The 15,147-nt window shown below is 40.4% G+C and overlaps 1 protein-coding gene across 3 annotated transcripts in view; it reads left to right on the top strand.

Annotated features, from left to right (window-relative positions):
- LOC140730328 (regulator of G-protein signaling 7) overlaps window positions 1–15,147 on the top strand; it is a 463,821-nt gene that overhangs the window by 322,327 nt on the left and 126,347 nt on the right. For 2 of the 3 annotated variants that reach the window (XM_073050593.1, XM_073050594.1), the window contains exon 4: window positions 968–1,042. In XM_073050593.1, coding sequence (XP_072906694.1) covers window positions 968–1,042 — 75 coding nt within the window. The remainder of the gene's footprint in view (window positions 1–967; window positions 1,043–15,147) is intronic. The other variant, XM_073050595.1, reaches the window with a different exon arrangement.

Here is a 15,147-nt window from a genome sequence, read left to right as displayed (position 1 = left end):
TTGGTTAGACCACTTTTGGAGTATTGTGTAGAATTCTGGTAAGTACACTTTGGGAAGGATATGATTAAGCTGAAGGGGTGGGGGAGCAGAAAAGAACTCAAGGATATTGCTGGAACCTGTGAGCTTTTATTAGAAGGAGAGACTGCATAGGGTGGGACTGTTTTCTGAGGAGTGAAGGAGGTTGAGGGGTGACTTTATAAAATCACGATGGGCTTAAATTAGGGAGTTTATGTTAAATAGTTTTAGAGTCTAAAACTAGGGGGTGTAGTTTTAAGGAAAAATGGAAAAGATTTAAAGGAAACCTAAGGGACAGGTTTTCATGCAAAGGGTAATGGATACATGCTACCAGATGAAGTGGAAGAGGCAGGTACAATTACAGCATTTAAAAAGTGGTAGAGACGAGTACAATTACGATATGGATAGGAAAAGTTTTGAGGTCTATGGACCAGATGCAGGCAAATGGGACTAACTCAGGTAGACTCCTCGATTGGTGTGAAATGGAAGCTAGAGTGGGGTATGGGCTAATGGCTCATAGTTGATGCTGTGCCTGAGGTCCATCTTCCTTTTCATTCCCAATGCCCTCTGATTGCTTAAAGTGATCAAACACCTATCAACCTCCATCTTAAATACATTCAACAACTGAGCATCCGTGGCCCTCAAGATAGAGTTCAAAAGCTATCTCCTTCCTGTATAAATGAATTTCACTTGGCTGATCTTTAACCTGAGACTACATTCCCAAATTCAAACCCAGGTAGATGCCTTCTGACCCATCTATCATGTATGAAATGATGAACAGAAAAACACAGATTCTGGAATGGATGTTATATTTTGATGTAACAAAGCAGAAAAAAAAGACAAGATAGATAGTTGCTGCATGACTCTGTGTCATATTTTCAAATGGAACCTATAGGCATAATTGAGTTGGTTGACAATAATTCAAGCATTCCTTTCTGTTTTACTTTAACAGGTGCAGATATTGTCCAGTGGCTATTGAAGAATCTGAACATTGAAGACCAAGGTACAATTACTGAGATTCAAACTGGTAAATCCATGCACAATCCGATAAGTAGAACAAAGCATTTATTTCAAAAAGCATGATGTAATTTAAATAAATTGAAACTGATTATTTTGTAGACCTTGATATTGCCTGAAATTTTTACTTAGCTTGACTTAGCTGGTACAGCCTCTGCTACAAGAGAACAATGCCTTTCTATTCACTGCGTCCTTGATCTTTACCCTAGCAGTATTGCAAATGATAACTGCAACATCTTGACACTTACTCTGTTAGAAAGCCGACTGATGCACAGTGCCAAGTGGAATACATTCTTGTTGAATGGGCTGTGTAGGACACAAGTACACTAGGTTTGGTCCAGATTATAGAGTCCATGTTACCTCCGACGTCATGGGTTGCATCATGTGCTCTGATACCTGGCATCTTGGTCATTTGGGGGCTGTAACTATCAACATGTCCAGCTAATGCCAACAGGCCTTATTTATTCCTCTGTGCCATTCTCTGCTCTTGAGTCAGAATTATAAAGACCTACAGCACAGAAGCAGACCCTTTGGCCCATCTAGTACATGTTGAACTATTATTCTGCCTAGTTTCATTGACCTGTACCTGGACCTTTGTCCTCCATGGCCCTCCCATCCATGTACTCGCCCAAACTTCTTTTATATGTTGAAATCAAACCTATGTCCACCACTTTCGCTAGAAGCTCGTTCCACACTCATACCACCCTCTGGGTGAAGAAATTCCCCCTCAGGTTCTCATTAAGTATTTCATCTTAATGTTATTAAGTATATAATTCAGTATACCATTCTTAACCTATAATCTCTAGTTCTATTCTCACCCAAACTCAGTGAAAAATAGCGTGCTTGCATTTAGCCTACCTGTACCCCTTAAATTTTGTATACCTCTGTCAAATCTCCCCTCATTCTCCAAAACACCAATGATTTTCTTTATCGGGGTGCTGGCAGCATCTAATTGAAATGAGGGAATTTATATTCTGACTCTCTACCCTATTGCATCCAATTTTCTATTACCACAATGGTGCCCACTGTAACACAATTAGTGAAGCTCCTGAAGATGGAGTTGTTGTCACTGCTGCATTCCATGCCTGTGGTTCCCTGTTACCTCAGTAGCACAATCCATTCACCAGTCATTAGCCCGCATTATTCTCTCCCCTATTACATGGGTAAGCTATTTAATTTAATTTTTACTATGTCCTTTTCCTAAGATGTATGAAGTTATTTTCTGATTTGGTTTCTAAATTTGGTGGTCAGAAAGTTCTAAATTTCTGATCTAATTATTTTCCTTTCATCCTTTCAGACTGTCCACATTCTTGACTCTTTATTGAAACTTGGTTACCTTCCCTTGTATCTCCATGTAGTTTAACGTGAAATCTTTGGTAGTTGTGCTTTGGGATATTTACCTCTGTTGAACGTTGTTTATTGAAGCAAGATTGTTGAGCGGATGAAAAAAAATGGAATGTTACTCCTCACTCAATACATTAAATCAAAATCCTCATGGGCATTTTTGTTGTAGCTGCTTTTAAAACTTGTGTGGGACATTAGTAACATTATGGCACTATTTAATGGTTTTGTTTTTGCCACTAATTAGAGTGTGAACTCATAAGTAGGTATGGGATATTCCTGGTGTAAATTCATGCCATGTTTATCCACCCACAGAGCAGCAATCACTGTGCTTCAGAAAATAATGTAGTCTAAAGTGCACTGCAAACTGATAAGGCAATTTATAAATGCAAGTATAGCAATATTATTAGAATCATCTTAGCTGCCTTAGCAATCTAATAGTGCTGATCAACATTTGAGTTCTGTTCATAACATGCATTACTTTAGTGACAGATTGATTAAGTACTGAATTGAATGTAGCCCTACTGGTTATTGGCTTATTGTTACCATGTTGTTCTAAGAAATCATCAAATAACAGCAACTGAATAAAAACAGCAATTAAATATAACCCAGGAACCTAATACTTTTAGATTGATCTTAATCCCATTCACCAGAAATGTAAAAGTGACCAGAGAAGCACCAAGTATAATTGCATTGTCTCTTTGAACAAGAAGTCCTTTGGAAATTATTTCCAGTGGAAGTTTTTGGTTAAACTGCATGCAAAGACAACCTCTTACTCAACATCAGTCAGACCAAAGAACTGATTGTGGACTTCGTATGGGGTAAGACGAGGGAGCAAACACCAGTCCTCATAAAGGGATCAGGAGTGGAAAAAATGATCATTTTCAAGTCCCTGGGTGTCAATATCTTTGAGGATTTATCCTGGACCCAACATATCAATGGAGCTAAAAAAAAGCACAACAGTGACTATATTTCATTAAGAGTTGGAGGGTATTGGGTATGTCACCAAAGATACTCTCAAATTTCTACAGATGTGTCGTGGAGAGCATACCAGCTGACTGCATCACTGTCTGGTATGGTGGTCTACTGCACAGGATCAAAATAAGCTACAGAGTTGTAAGCATAGTCAGCTCCATCATGGGCACTGGCCTCCATAGTATTCAGGACATCTTCACGGAGCTCAAAAAGGCGGCATCCATCATTAAGGACACCCATCACCCAGGTCACATTGTTCACATTGCTACCATCAGGAGAGAGGTACAGAAGCCAGAAGGCACACACTCAATGATTCAGGAACACTTTCTTCCCCCCGTCATCTGATTTCTGAATGGATATTGAATCCATGGACACTACCTCACGTCTTTTTTATTTCTATTTTTGCACTACTTATTTAATTTAACTGTTTATATATGTATGTGTGTGTGTGTGTGTGTGTGTTCCATAATTCACCTTTTTCCTATTAATATACAGTATATTGCATTTTACTGCTGCTGCAAAGACAACAAATTTAATTATATACGCTGGTGATATTAAATCTGATTCTGATTCAAATTTTTTTTTGTCATATATTTTTAAGGAACTTAAAACACACTCTGACAATAGATTTGATTGTAAGTACTCTGACCATTTATACAGCATCATATCCTTAAAACACTCTGAAAACGTTGCTTGTACTACGTTGAAAAATCTGAAGTGTGGCGTGCAAAAGTATAATAACCAAATCTTAGTAGAGTGAATACTCATACAAGGCCTTTCTTTGATGGTGCTAGTTTAAGGAGAAACGATGGCAGAACCCCTGTAAATACTCGCAGGGAATTTTTAACACCTTGAACTGGGTTGCAGAATCACTGTTTAGCATCTCATCAAAGGAGACCTGAAAAAGTGTCTCAGCCTGAAATCAATGCTGTCTGAGCTGCTGAATTCCTCCAGCATTTTGTGTGGATTGCTCTAGATTTCCAACATCTGCAGAATTTTTTGTGTTTGTGCTGACATCAATATGTTAGCTTTAGTTTCAGTGAAACTATTTGCACTGATCAATAAAATATTGTGACAGTCATAACTATGAGACAAACTACAATGTCATCATTAGTGGTCAAATTCTCATATTTCCCTACATGAAATTTTAACAGCAAGATTAATCTATTCATTCATCCCCTCTGCCATCCAATTCCTGAAAGTACATTGAACCTGTGAACACTACCTCACTTTTTTAATATATATTATTTTTGCTTCTTGCATGATTTTTAATCTATTCAATATACGTATAGTGTAGTTGTTTTGTTTACTTCTTCTTCTTCTTCATTATATATTGCAAGTTCTACATTACTATCTGGTTAAAGATGATTATCTAGAATTCCTAAAAACACTCTTTAACCACTCCTCCTTCCCCACTAATCTCCATCCAGCCACCTATTCTTGCAAGAGAACTAAGCACTACACCTCCTTACTCACCACCATTCAGAATCAGATTCAAGTTTATTATCACCGGCATGTGATGTGAAATTTGTGAACTTAGCAGCAGCAGTTCAATGCAATACATAATCTAGCAGAGAGAAAATAATAATAATAATAATAATAAAACAGAATAATAATAAATAAACAAGTAAATCAATTATGTATATTGAATAGATTTTTAAAAAGTGCAAAAACAGAAATACTGTATATTAAAAAAAAGTGAGGTAGTGTCCAAAGATTCAATGTCCATTTAGGAACTGGATGGCAGAGGGAAAGAAGCTGTTCCTGAATCGTTGAGTGTGTGCCTTCAGGCTTCTGTACCTCCTTCCTGATGGTAACAGTGAGAAAAGGGCATGTCCTGGGTGATGAAGGTCCTTAATAATGGATGCTGCCTTTCTGAGACATCACTCCCTGAAGATGTCCTGGGTACTTTCTAGGCTAGTGCCCAAAATGGAGCTGACTAGATTTACAACCTTCTGCAGCTTCTTTTGGTTCTGTGCAGTAGCCCCTCCATACCAGACAGTAATGCAGCCTGTCAAAATTTTTTCCATGGTACAACTATAGAAGTTTTTGAGTGTATTTGTTGACATGCCAAATCTCTTAAAACCCCTAACAAAGGATAGCCGCTGTCTTGCCTTCTTTATATCGATATGTTGGGATCAGGTTAGATCCTCAGAGATCTTGACACCCAGGAACTTGAAGCTGCTGACTCTCTCCACTTCTGATTCCTCTATGAGGATTGGTATGTGTTCCTTCATTTTACCCTTCCAGAAGTCCACAATCAGCTCCCTTGTCTTACTGATGTTGAGTACCAGGTTGTTGCTGCGACACCACTTCATTAGTTGGCATATCTCACTCCTGTACGCCCTCTTGTCTCCTTCTGAAATTCTACCAACAATGGTAGCAGTCAGCAAATTTATAGATGGTATTTGAACTATGCCTAGCCACACAGTCATGTGTGTATATAGAGAGTAGAGCAGTGGGCTAAGCACACACCCCTGAGGTGCGCCAATGTTGATCATCAGCGAGGAGGATATGTTATCACCAGTCTGCACAGATTGTGGTTTTCTAGTTAGGAAGTTGAGGATCCAATTGCAGAGGGAGGTACAGAGGCCCAGGTTCTTCAACTTCTCAGTCAGGATTGTGGGAATAATGGTGTTAAATGCTGAGCTGTAGTCGATGAACAGCATCCTGACATAGGTGTTTGTGTTCAGAGCCTTAAACAGTTCTTCCACGTGAGGCAAGTCAGTCACATGTAAATCTATTGGTGTTTTTTATTGCATTCATTGCTACAGTTCGGATTCCTCTTCCACAGTGAAACCCGACGCAGACTGGGGGACTGCTTCATTAGCCACCTTCACTCCATCTGCCATACCAGCTAGGATCTCACAGTGGCCAACCAGTCTAATTCCACTTCACAGTCTCACACTGACATGTCTGTTCACAGCCTCCTCCATTGCCAAGTTTAGATGAGATGCAGATTAGAGAAACTACACCTTGATAGTGTCCAATCTGACAGTATTGACATTGATATTTTTCATTGACTTTGATAACTTCCAGTAATCTCTGTCACTTCCCTTTTATTCTGATCTGACTGGCCCCCATCAATCAATCATTTTCCGTTCCCCCACCTCTCCATTTACCCAACACCCACAAGATACTCTCTCTGCTCCCAACCCGCTTTCCATTTATTCCATAATCCACAGTCCTCTCCTTTCAGATTCCATCTTCTACAGCCCTTTATCACTTTCACCTATCACCTCCCAGATTTCTTCATTCCCACTCTCTTGCCTCCCTCATTAGCTTCTCACTCGCCTATCCCATCCTAACGCACCCATGAGCTCTTGCCCCTTCCTCTCAGCTTTGTTATACTGGCTCTCTCGCCCCTTTCTTTCCAGTGTTCAGTGCTGATAAACGTTGACTGGTCATTTCCCTCCATAGATGCTGCTGAGTTCCTCCAGTTCCTATGTGTGTTGCTCCTTAGCTGATATGCATAACCCATGGTTTTGGACAGTCCTACAGGAGAGTATGTTCTGTGTCACAACACAAAAATACAACTGCAGATGCTGTGGATCAAAGAATACGTACACAATGCTGGAAGAACTCAGCAGGTCAGGCAGCATCCGTGAGAAAAGAGTAGCCAACGTTTCGGGCCGAGACCCTTCATCAGGAATGGGGTGGAAGAGAGGGCCAAAGCACAGTAATAGAGATAGGGGAGGGGGTAGGGCCTAGAGGCACCAGGAGGAAAACCAATCAGAGGAAAGATAAAGGGGGGAGGGGGAGGGGATAAGCATGAAAGAACTGTAGAGATAAAGAAGCAGAAAGTTGAAAGGGGAGAGAGGCAGAGAGGGACCTGGGATAGGGGAAGGGGGAGGTTGAGTGAATTACTGGAAATTGGAGAACTCAATGTTCATACCACCAGGCTGGAGGCTACCCAGATGGTAGATGAGGTGTTGCTCCTCCAACCTGAGTTTGGCCTCATCATGGCAGTAGAGGAGGCCATGTATGGACATATCTAGATGGGAATGAGAGGCAGAGTTGAAGTGGGAAGTGTTCTGAAGTTGAAGTATTCTGTGTCCACACCACAAAGTAGTTGAGTAATGTAACAAACCTTAATGAGTGATGCTTCCAAATTTAAATATTCCTTTACAGTCACCCTGCTCCTCCTTCTCATCTTCATCAAGTCAAGTCGATTATCATATGCACAAGTACAGTGAGGGGTTACGGTTTTCAAAAAAAATAAGGGACTACCTGTTTAAGACAGGGATTTGCGGGTCTTTGAAACTTAATAGGATGACTATTAAGAGGCTGGGAATTTGTCCTGATATCCATGTACACTAACAGCTAAACTAGGAGAGGTTGACCATTGCCTGCAAGGCTTCCCACATTGAAACACAGAACATGAATGCAGGACTTGTTTTCTGGTGTGGAAGGTAATTCTCTGGGGTGATAGTGAAGCTTTAGAGTATGTTTAAAGTATATATCAATTCTTGGTATCGAGAAGGTGAAAGGTTGCCACAGATAGACAAGAATTCAGAGCTGAGATTAAAATCTGTACAGTCGTGATCTTATTGAATAGTTAAATAGATCTAAGTGGTTGGGTTGTCCTCCAGATTCAAATGTAGAAAAGAGCAGTTCTGATACCAACTGGAATGGCTGGATGTTTGGAATTATTGAATTCAGTCTTTTCTCTGACAGGAAGTTTTATTTAGAGACCATTAATATAAGCATTTTCTCTGCCTAGAAACTTACATACCAAAGTAATCATGATCAAAAATCCGTCCTGCTTTCCTTGCTGACTTGAGCTCGCTGCAACTGGTATTGTGGTTACTTACCTCAGGTAAATGCAGCCCCGTGCTTTATCAGAAAAGGGGATGCAGCTTCCTGGGGACAATATGAGAAGCCAAAGGTTCAGAACAGACCGGAATGGAGAACTACAACAGCAAGCCAAGTTTATCTTCAGAATTTCAGGGCTTTGGTGTGCATAATTTTCCAAGAAATTTCATTCTATTGAAAATCAAACTGTTTGTAGAAAAATCATGTTATTTCAGTAATATCATGAATAATGATCTTGATTGGATTACTAGCACATAGATAAATAGGTATCTATTAATGTTTATGGAAGTTTCTAAGTTGATGCGTTTAAGTCAGCAAGACTCTCTGATGGAACAATATGCTGTGATTAACCTGTATGTTTCCCTGTTGACTGAATTGGGACCAGGATTGCTACGTACCTCATAATACAAATCTTCACTGCCTCTTGTTGCACAGAGCTTTGAAAGAAGTCATATCAAATTACTGGTGGCACCCGTGGAACGACCTTGGTCTACCCCTTATAAAAGCAGAAATCTTTTTTTAATATAAATCACAAATCACAGCTTTATCCATCTAGCTAAGGTATAAATTTAGGAATCATTATTTCTGACAGATAGTTTCATTCAGAGACCATCTATTTAAGTGTTTTCTCCAGTTCAGAAAGTTACGGTATGTGCCAAGGTGTACACAATCAGAAACCAGTCCTGTATTCCTCAGTGACTTGACCTTGCTGCACATGGGGATGAAGCAATTCATCTCAAGTAAGAACAGTTCCACAGTAAGTTTCAGGTATAATAATGGAAGGAGAATCATATACGAGCATTTCTTTCCTGTGACATCTACCAGCAGTACAGTGTCCTCAGGACACTGCTTGTACCAGTTTCTCTGATATTTCGATTCTAAGGTCAGGTTTTAATGCCATACGTGGAAAAAAAAACAAAGGGGAGAAGGCTTCCTTAATTTATAAAGAATAAATGTACATTGGTCATAATTTGATTCATTTAAAGATTCCTAAATTGTAGCCCAGCTTTTAACAATGTTTAGAATACTCAAACTGCTTTTGTGCTTCAGGTTACTAGAAAAGTAAATGAGCAAGGTCAGAATGTTAATTTAAGTTAGAAAATACATCAAGATCAAAAAAGCAATCACTGAAAATATTTTGAGAGCAAATTTCAAATGCAGGGAATATGTTATGGGTGCTCCCAGTGCTGTTTTGGCTCTGGATATGGTATCCGATGTGGTGGGATCGGTCCCAAATGTTAGATGGATAAGAGTTGTGTGGAATAGGCACAGAAACATCAGGGAATGGGGGAGCTCAGGTCACAGGTCATGCAACAGGGATCACGTGAGGAATAGTGAACCTCATCACATGGTGGATTGGGATCTCAAGGATTGGATCATGGCATCAGGAGAGGGTTATAATGCACTGAGAAGGAGTATGGGCAATGTCTGTGAGCGGTCAATGGCAATAGTGCACAGTTTAGACTGAAGTCAGGCTGGAATCTAGTGACAGGAACCTTGAAAGAGATGCATGGCAAAAGTATGTAAATAAGATAAGGAATCCTACCTATAACTAGACTGGTGTGGTGAACCCCATGGTATTGGATATGGATATGCTTATCTCTGTTAAGTTATGCTGAAGTTGATCTCAATAGACTTAGGTTCCCAAAACAGGTTTCACTGGGTCAAAAGAAGAATATCTGTCAGAGAAGTACTTGAAGATAGGGAAAAACTACAGAGCTATAGAGAAAGGACAGCAGAGTGGGCCGGGCTGAATACTCTAGCAAAGAGCTTGCATGGATTTGGTGGGCTGTGCTTCTGTGTTCTAGCCTTTCTGTGATATTGTTGTCTGACCTAAGCAGCAGAGAAATCTGGTAACTGCCCTCTGTCAGCTGAGCGGTAGAGAATGGGGAAAAGCCCAGGTCACTTTCCCAGGACTCCTTATTGCCTTCCCCTGTTATTGCCATCTATAAATTTGCTGATGATACAACCATTGTTGGCAGCATCTCAGATGGTGACGAGAAGGTGAGATATACCAACTAGATGGGTGCTGTCACAGCAACAACCTTGCATTCAATATCAGTAAAACCAAAGAGCTGTGTGTGGACTTCAGACAGGGTAAGACGAAGGAACACAATCCAATCCTCATAGAGGGATCGGAAGTGGAAAGATAAGCAATTTCAAGTACCTGGTGTTAGTATCTCTAAAGAACCCAACATATTGATTCAGCCACAAAGAAGGCACAACCATGATAATATTTCTTTTGGAGTTTGACGAGATATAGTATGTCACCTACAGCACTCACAAATTTCTACAGATGTACCATGGAGAGCATTCTAACTGGCAGCATCACCATCTGGTATGGGTTGGGGGGCTACTGCATAGGATTGAAGTAAGCTGCAGAGAGTTGTAAACTTAGTCAGCTCAGTCATGGACACTAGTCTCCGTAGTATCCAGGACGTCTTCAAGGAGTGATGCATCAAAAAGGCGTTGTTCACCCTTAAGGACATGCCCTTTTCTCATTGCTACCATCAGGGAGGAGGTACAGAAGCTTGAAGGCACGCACTCGACAATTCAGGAACATTATCCCCTCTGCCATATGATTTTTGAATGGACATTGAACCTATAAATACTACCTCACTATCTTTTTATTTTTTTATTTTTGCACAATCTATTTAATTTAACAATCTAATATGTCCTTACTGGAATTAAGTTTTTTTTCTATTATTATGCATTGCATTGTATTGCTGCTGCAAAGACAACAAATTTCATGACATTATCTGGTGATATTAAACATGATAATGATAATAGAGTTGATGGAGCTCCTTTTAAAAACTCCTGTGAAAGCCTGAATGAATCCCTGAAGAAGGTGGTCGAATAACTGGCTACTGCAATTTAGCCCTGCAGTGGTTCTGTATCAAGAGAATCAGAAGGAGTTGATTGGAATCTGAGATAGACTAGGGTAGTGGGGTAATGGAATTGATGAGATTGCTTTGAGAGTTGGCACTGACTTGATAGGCTATGCCTATTCTCATACAGAATTCTCCAGTAATTTCTCAAATTTCTTACAGTAATTTCAGAAATTAATGAAAAATACCTCGTTATATGCACTCCTCCCTTAAACTACATTGAGACAAGCCATGTTCTCTTCTCCTACGGTAAGGTGAGTTTTTCTCCACAATGATTGTAGTTCCTCTGACAGCAGAGGAGGTTAAAGGGGAAGTTAACAAAACATTCCAAATCATAGTGTTGTGATAAATAAAATAAATTATTGTCATAAGAGCCAGAGCTGAGATGAGAGAGATAATTTTTAAAGATTAAGTTAATAGGATTTGGAATGCCCTTCCCAACAGACTGGTGGAAGCAGATTAAGCAAGAATTTATGCAAGGGATTTACATAAGTACTGTGCAGAGTTGAGGGAAATGAGGAGGGACATGGGACTAATTGGATAGCTGTTTGAAAAAAAGGCAGACATCCACAATGGATTGCAAAGCCTCCTCCATGTTGCTTGTTGATTCTTCAGAAGATTCATTTTGCTTCCAATTGTACTCTAGATCTTAAATAAACCAGAAAAATGGGAATCCCCAGTTTGGGTAGCCCTTTCATGAAAGACAGGAAGTAGAAGCAGGCATGCACCATTCAGTTCCTTGTGCCTGCTCCATCATTCAGTAAGATTGTACCTCATCGGTTTACTTTAGTGTCACCTCTGCAACAAAAGGGCTGGTCATTGACTTCAGGAATGGGGGTAATGCACATGTTCCTGTCTATGTCAGTGGTGCTGGGTTTGAGAGGGTTGAGAGCTTCAAGTTCCTTGGAGTGAACATCACCAATAGCCTGTTCTGGTCCAACCACATTGACGCCACACCCAAGAAAGCTCACCGGTGTCTTTACTTCCTCGAGAGGCTAAATAAATTTGGCAAGTCGCCTTTGACCCACACCAGTATAACCAGGATGCACTACGGCTTGATATAGCAATGTTCCACCTGTGACAGCACAAAACTGCAGTATGTTGTGGAGGCAGTTGAGCACATCATGGAAATCAGCCTTCCCTCTGTGGACTTTGCCTGTACTTATTGCAGCTTAGTAAAGCAGCAGTATAATCAACAACCCCACCCTGGACATTCTCTCTTTGTCTCCCTCTCATCAGGCAGAACATACATACAAGACTGAGTGCTTAGTCCCCTGGTCTATTTGCTTTACACTTATGACTGTATGGCTAAGCACACTGGCAATGCTATATTCAAGTTTGTTGATGACATCACTGCTACAGGCTTGAAGCAAGAGTGGTGATGAATCAGCATATAGGAGGGAGATTGGAAATCTGGCTGAGTGTTGCCATAAAAACAACCTCTTACTCAGTGTTAGCAAGACCAAGGAGCAGATTATTGACTTCAGGAGAAGTAAATCAGAGGTCCATGAGCCCAGATTTCATTGCCCAGCCTAAAGCTGCTCTCAAGCTCTTCAAATCAGCTTGGTATCCAAAGCAATCTAACCTTGCACCCAGGCCAGTGATACAGTAATAATAATGATTATTGTTAATTAATTAGCACTGCATACAAAAATATGGAGGGAAGAGTGCTTGAAAGTGAGTCTGTAGTTTGTGGGAACAGTTCAGTGATGGGGCAAGTGAAGATGAGTGACATTATCCCCACTGGTTCCTGAACCTGGTGTTGTGAGTCTTGAGGCACCTGGGCCACATTCTCTACTTTCTGGAGGAATTTCTATATTGGTGCTTCCATATCAGGCTGTGATACAGACAGTCAATATACTCTCCGCTTTCAAAGTATTGTATGTGATAGTGAATCTTCACAACTTCTAAGGAAGTAGAGGCATTGCCATTCATTTTTCTTAACTGCATTTACATGCTGGGCCCAGGTCAAGTCCTCTGAAATGATAACACCAAGGAATTTGAAGTTGCTGGCCCTCTCCTCCTCTGATCTCCATATAAGGATTTCTGCTTTTGGATATTTTCAAATTTCTGGCATGCTGCTGGATTTTTCCATAGTGAAGAATGATACAAATACTTATTATGTTTGTTTGCCATGTCTTCGTTCCCCAGAACTACTTCTCCATTTTCAGCAGACTGATGTCCACTCTAACCTTTCTTTTATTCTTTATTTATCTGAAAACAGGAACTTTTTGTATCTTCTTTTATTGTCTCACTTCCCTTCATATTTCATACTTTCTCTCCTTTTGCTTTATTTGTTGCCTTCTGTTGGCTTTTAAAAGCTCCCTAATTGTCTAGCTTCCCATTAATTTTTACTATTTGGTGGGAACACCAATTTGTACTGCTGGCATTTTCCATCACCTCCTGATTTATCTTTCACAATCATTTGTGTTGCACCATTACTTTTAGGCACGATTTGGAAGTCAGTCACTCAAGTGAACGTATCAGTTTATCATACAGACAGTAAACACTTGGTAAAAGCAGGCTGAGCATTTCAGAAGCTTATTTCAGGCAGATTTGCATTTGGGCAAATGAATATTAGCTCTATTCCTTCTGACTTCAATATATTTCAAGACAATATTCATGCCTCCCCCCATTTCTACATGAATCTATTTCTACACTAATCAATGCAGAATAAGGGTTGATGCAATATGTACCAGTTACAAATCCAACAGCCAGAAATAATCATGTATAGCACATTATGTGTCAAAGCATAAATTACGGGAGGAAAAGGTCTATACCAGGGAATCCCAACCTTTTGTATACCATGGACCAATACCATTAAGCAAGGGGTCCATGGACCCCTGCTTGAGATCCTCTGGTCTATACTCTGACAGTGGATCAACTGCAATAGTACCTAGCTCCTTCAGGTCAGTATCAAAGAGGGATGCATCCATCAAATGTAGCTGCAGATACTGTCTTTGTATCACAGTCAGTCCTGCAGAGGTGGTTGTAAACCCAGTCCACAGTAATTGCTGTGGTAATTCCCAATTTAGGGAAGCCTAAGTCTTTGAGCAATCTCTGAAGACAGCCCACTGGCGTTGATTAGGGTTTCAGTGGGAATTCTGTGAGACCTATGTTTAGATGACCCAATCTGAACTTTAGGGATCCAAAACCTTTAAAATTAACAGTTAAGTTGAAGGTGACCGGAAATGTTCTTCTACAAGTTTGCAAATTTTCTTGGAATTCACTATCCCAAAGGACAGTGGAGACTGGGTTCTTGAATCTATTTAAGGCTGAGATAGACGGACTTTTGATCTATAAAGGAACCATGTGTTATGGAGAACATGCTGAGATGTAGATGATGCGGAGATCACGTAAACCATGACCTCACTGAGTAGGTTCGAGGGGCTCTTGTATTCATGCTTCTTATGTTCTTTTGTTCGCAGGAGTCCTTTTGAAAACTCAGCAGCAATGAGAGGAACAGCAGCAATCTGCTGGAGAAACTCGGTCGATTCAGATGCACGCTGGGTTTCAACCTGTAATGTTGACTATTCCTTTTGCTTGCTCCCTGAGTTCCTCCAGCAGACTGTTTCTAGGTCCAGATTCCAGCATCTGCAGTCTCTGTAAACCAGGGGTTCCCAACCTTTTTTATGCCAATGAGCCTTACCATTAACCAAAGGAATTCATAGACCCTAGATTGAAAACCCTGCTGTAAGTGGAGCAGAGCTGAATTCCTGGATTCTACCCAATCACCAACTAGTTTTAGGCTGTAGAGATTAGTGTGTTTTTTTTAATCATTCCAGGGAATTGGGGGAGCAAGGCTACTCTTCACCTCGCAGCAAAGGTCTCAAGTCAGCCTTCTCCCAATTACTTCATGCCTTTCCCAACCCGTTCCTCTCAGAATGTATCCAACGACTAACCATCAGTATCAGGGCAGTTTGAAACTATGGTTTTTGAATGTCCTCTAAAGTGCTTTCTCATCAATGGCACAATTTTCATCTTCAACGCTCCGGATGCAGAACATGTCTGGGACCTCTGTTCTGCACCTATTTCAAAGATACATAATTTCCAATCCAGTCAATTTATTGAACATAAAGTCATGACTCCATGAGTA

This window comes from Hemitrygon akajei, chromosome 7 (assembly GCF_048418815.1).
Source record: "Hemitrygon akajei chromosome 7, sHemAka1.3, whole genome shotgun sequence".
NCBI lineage: Eukaryota > Metazoa > Chordata > Chondrichthyes > Myliobatiformes > Dasyatidae > Hemitrygon > Hemitrygon akajei.
This window is presented reverse-complemented; position numbering and strand designations above follow the sequence as displayed.